Source organism: Acyrthosiphon pisum, unplaced genomic scaffold (genome assembly GCF_005508785.2).
Source record: "Acyrthosiphon pisum isolate AL4f unplaced genomic scaffold, pea_aphid_22Mar2018_4r6ur Scaffold_21739;HRSCAF=24738, whole genome shotgun sequence".
NCBI classification, from domain to species: domain Eukaryota; kingdom Metazoa; phylum Arthropoda; class Insecta; order Hemiptera; family Aphididae; genus Acyrthosiphon; species Acyrthosiphon pisum.
Genome location: NW_021771238.1, coordinates 6,818 through 9,409, shown reverse-complemented (window position 1 = coordinate 9,409; position 2,592 = coordinate 6,818). Strand labels below are relative to the sequence as shown.

General features: G+C 29.1%; 1 protein-coding gene across 1 annotated transcript; it reads left to right on the top strand.

Annotated features, from left to right (window-relative positions):
- Positions 1 to 213: 213 nt before the first annotated feature.
- On the top strand, positions 214 to 2,564 carry LOC103308783 (zinc finger MYM-type protein 1-like). Its single transcript, XM_008182811.1, has 5 exons — positions 214 to 319; positions 453 to 545; positions 628 to 1,158; positions 1,394 to 2,149; positions 2,221 to 2,564. Exons 1-5 carry the CDS (start codon positions 214 to 216, stop codon positions 2,562 to 2,564), a joined length of 1,830 nt encoding a protein of 609 aa, XP_008181033.1.
- Positions 2,565 to 2,592: the final 28 nt, after the last annotated feature.

Genomic DNA, 2,592 nt, shown 5'->3' with positions numbered 1-2,592 from the left:
GGGTTCGGTCCAGCAGTGATGCCCAACTGTATGCAGTATGCTTACGTTTATAGTTTTATACATGGTTTGGACTTTGTACGTTTTATTTTATTCATGTTAAATTATTATATCCTAATGGCATATTCTTTTTTTGCAATTTGATTTGTATTGACACCTGAATGTTAACCGTCTAACTGTGCCGTTGTGTGAACTGTGAATACATTTATTAATGCAATGAAACGTATAAACAATTATTTTACTAGTAATACTAGCGCCACAAGTGCTAAAAAAAATTGTACTCAATTTGATGCTGTTGAAATTATAAATTCTTCCCCTTCTGGTAAGTACCTATTACTATTTATAATTACAAATTACCTTCTTGTATATTTCAATATTTTATACCATAAAATATAAACTACAGCAATTTTTATCTTACAAAGAATTAATTTATATTTGTATTTTATATTTATCAGGTAGCTGTAATTTTGAACTTACAACTGAGAAAGTCTTCAGCAAGGAACCATCATTCTCTACAGATACTTATAAATTACAACTTGAAGATGCTGGTAAATATATATATAAATATAAATATAATTATCAAAATCGTTAAACAAGTTCCTGGACCAAATGATATTTCTCAAACGCTAGATGATGGACCAAAACAGCCAAGATTGGTATGTTACCCTAAAACCAAATTTGGTAAAAGAATGAGACATTTCTCATCAAAATGGTTTCATAGTTATAATTGGCTTGAGTATAGTATAATAGATAATTCTGCTTTTTGTTTTCCATGTCGTTTTATTGCCAAAAACAAAGACAAACCCATTTTCATAAGTGTAGGTTTCAAAAATTGGAAAAATGCATTAGATCACAATTCTGGTTTAAAGAAACACAATAATAGTGAAGAACACATGATTTCAAACACTATGTGGATGTCCTACTTAGACATGAAAAAATTAGGTAATTTGTCAGTGGCATCATTGATAAATGAAGGTCATAAGAAATTAGTTTTAGAAAATCAAAATTATGTCAAGATGATTGGGAGAACTTTGTTGTACACCGCTATTCAAGGCATAGCACAGAGGGGTGACAATGAAGAAGAAAGTTATGCTAACCGTGGTAACTTCATTGAACTTTTAAATTTAATTGGTGATATTAGTGATGAATTTAAAAGTAAAAGTAAAACATTACCAAATAATGCTAAATATACAAGCCCTCAAATCCAGAATGAAATGTTTTCAATTTTCAATAAAATGATCCGTAACAAAATTATTGATAAATTACAAAAGTGTCAGTATTTTTCTATATTTGTTGACGAAACAAAAGATATTACTAAAGTGGAACAGTTATCAGTTATATTAAGATATTACTTAGATGGTATAGTATACCTATGAACGTTTCATGGGGTTTAAAGCTGCTCAATCATTGACCGCTAGTTCTCTCTTTCAATATATTAAAGAAATACTTTCTGTTCATAATGTTGATATACTGAAATGTGTTGCTCAAACCTACGATGGTGCCAGTGTCATGAGTGGAAAGAATAATGGGGTACAAGCATTATTTCGTCAAGAAGTACTTCAGGCTATATATGTACACTGTTACAATCATAGGCTTAATCTTGTAATTTCTGACGTTTGCAAAAATATTCCAACTGTGAAAATGTTTTTTGATATTGTAGAAAATTTATATGTATTTGTATCTGGTTCTGCTATACATTCAAAGTTTATGGAAATTCAAACAATTATGAAGTACAGACCTGCTGTTGAACTTAAAAGGATATGTTTGACAAGATGGACAGCGCAAGTCTTTGCTTGCTTAGCATTAAAAAAAGGTCTTAGTCCACTGCTGGTTTTATTAAACAAATTGATATTTGAGAAAGGTGACCGTGCAGCAGAGTCAAAGGGCTTACTACATTTAATAGATTTTGACTTTGTATTTAATTTAATTATCTTTTGTAATATTCTTCAAACTCTAAAAACAACAAGTGATTATTTGCAAAATGTAAAAGCTGAAATGGCTGAATCTTTAGTACTTATTTCATCAATTATAACTACTTTTAAAGCCATGAGAACTGATGAAACCGAGAACAATAATTCCAATTTTAATCAAATGTACATAGAGGCTATAAATATTTGTAAAGAAAATAACATATCGATACCAAATGAACATAGTAAAAAAAAAGAACAAAAAAAGTCCCCGAAAAATTTAAACAGTACATATTTACTGAGAACAGTTCTTTAGAAACTAATAGAGTTTTATCAAAAAATGGTTTAAGACAACATGTTTACATACCTGCGTTGGATTATATAATAAAAGAACTAGAAGCACGATTTACAGATAATTATTGTGTGTTGTCATCAATATCTTACTTACATCCCCAAAATGAACAGTTTTTAAGTTATGAACATTTGAAACCTTTAGCTGTTCATTATAATCTTGATCTAGAAAATCTAAGGGCAGAACTAAAAATTTTACCAACAACTATCAAAGAATATCAAATTCAAAATATTAATGTTAAAGTAAACAATTTAGTGAATTTAATTGAACTACTTGAGAAGTATAAGTTAGCTTTCAATGAGACTTAAAAGGTAGCTACTATTGTAATTACTGTTC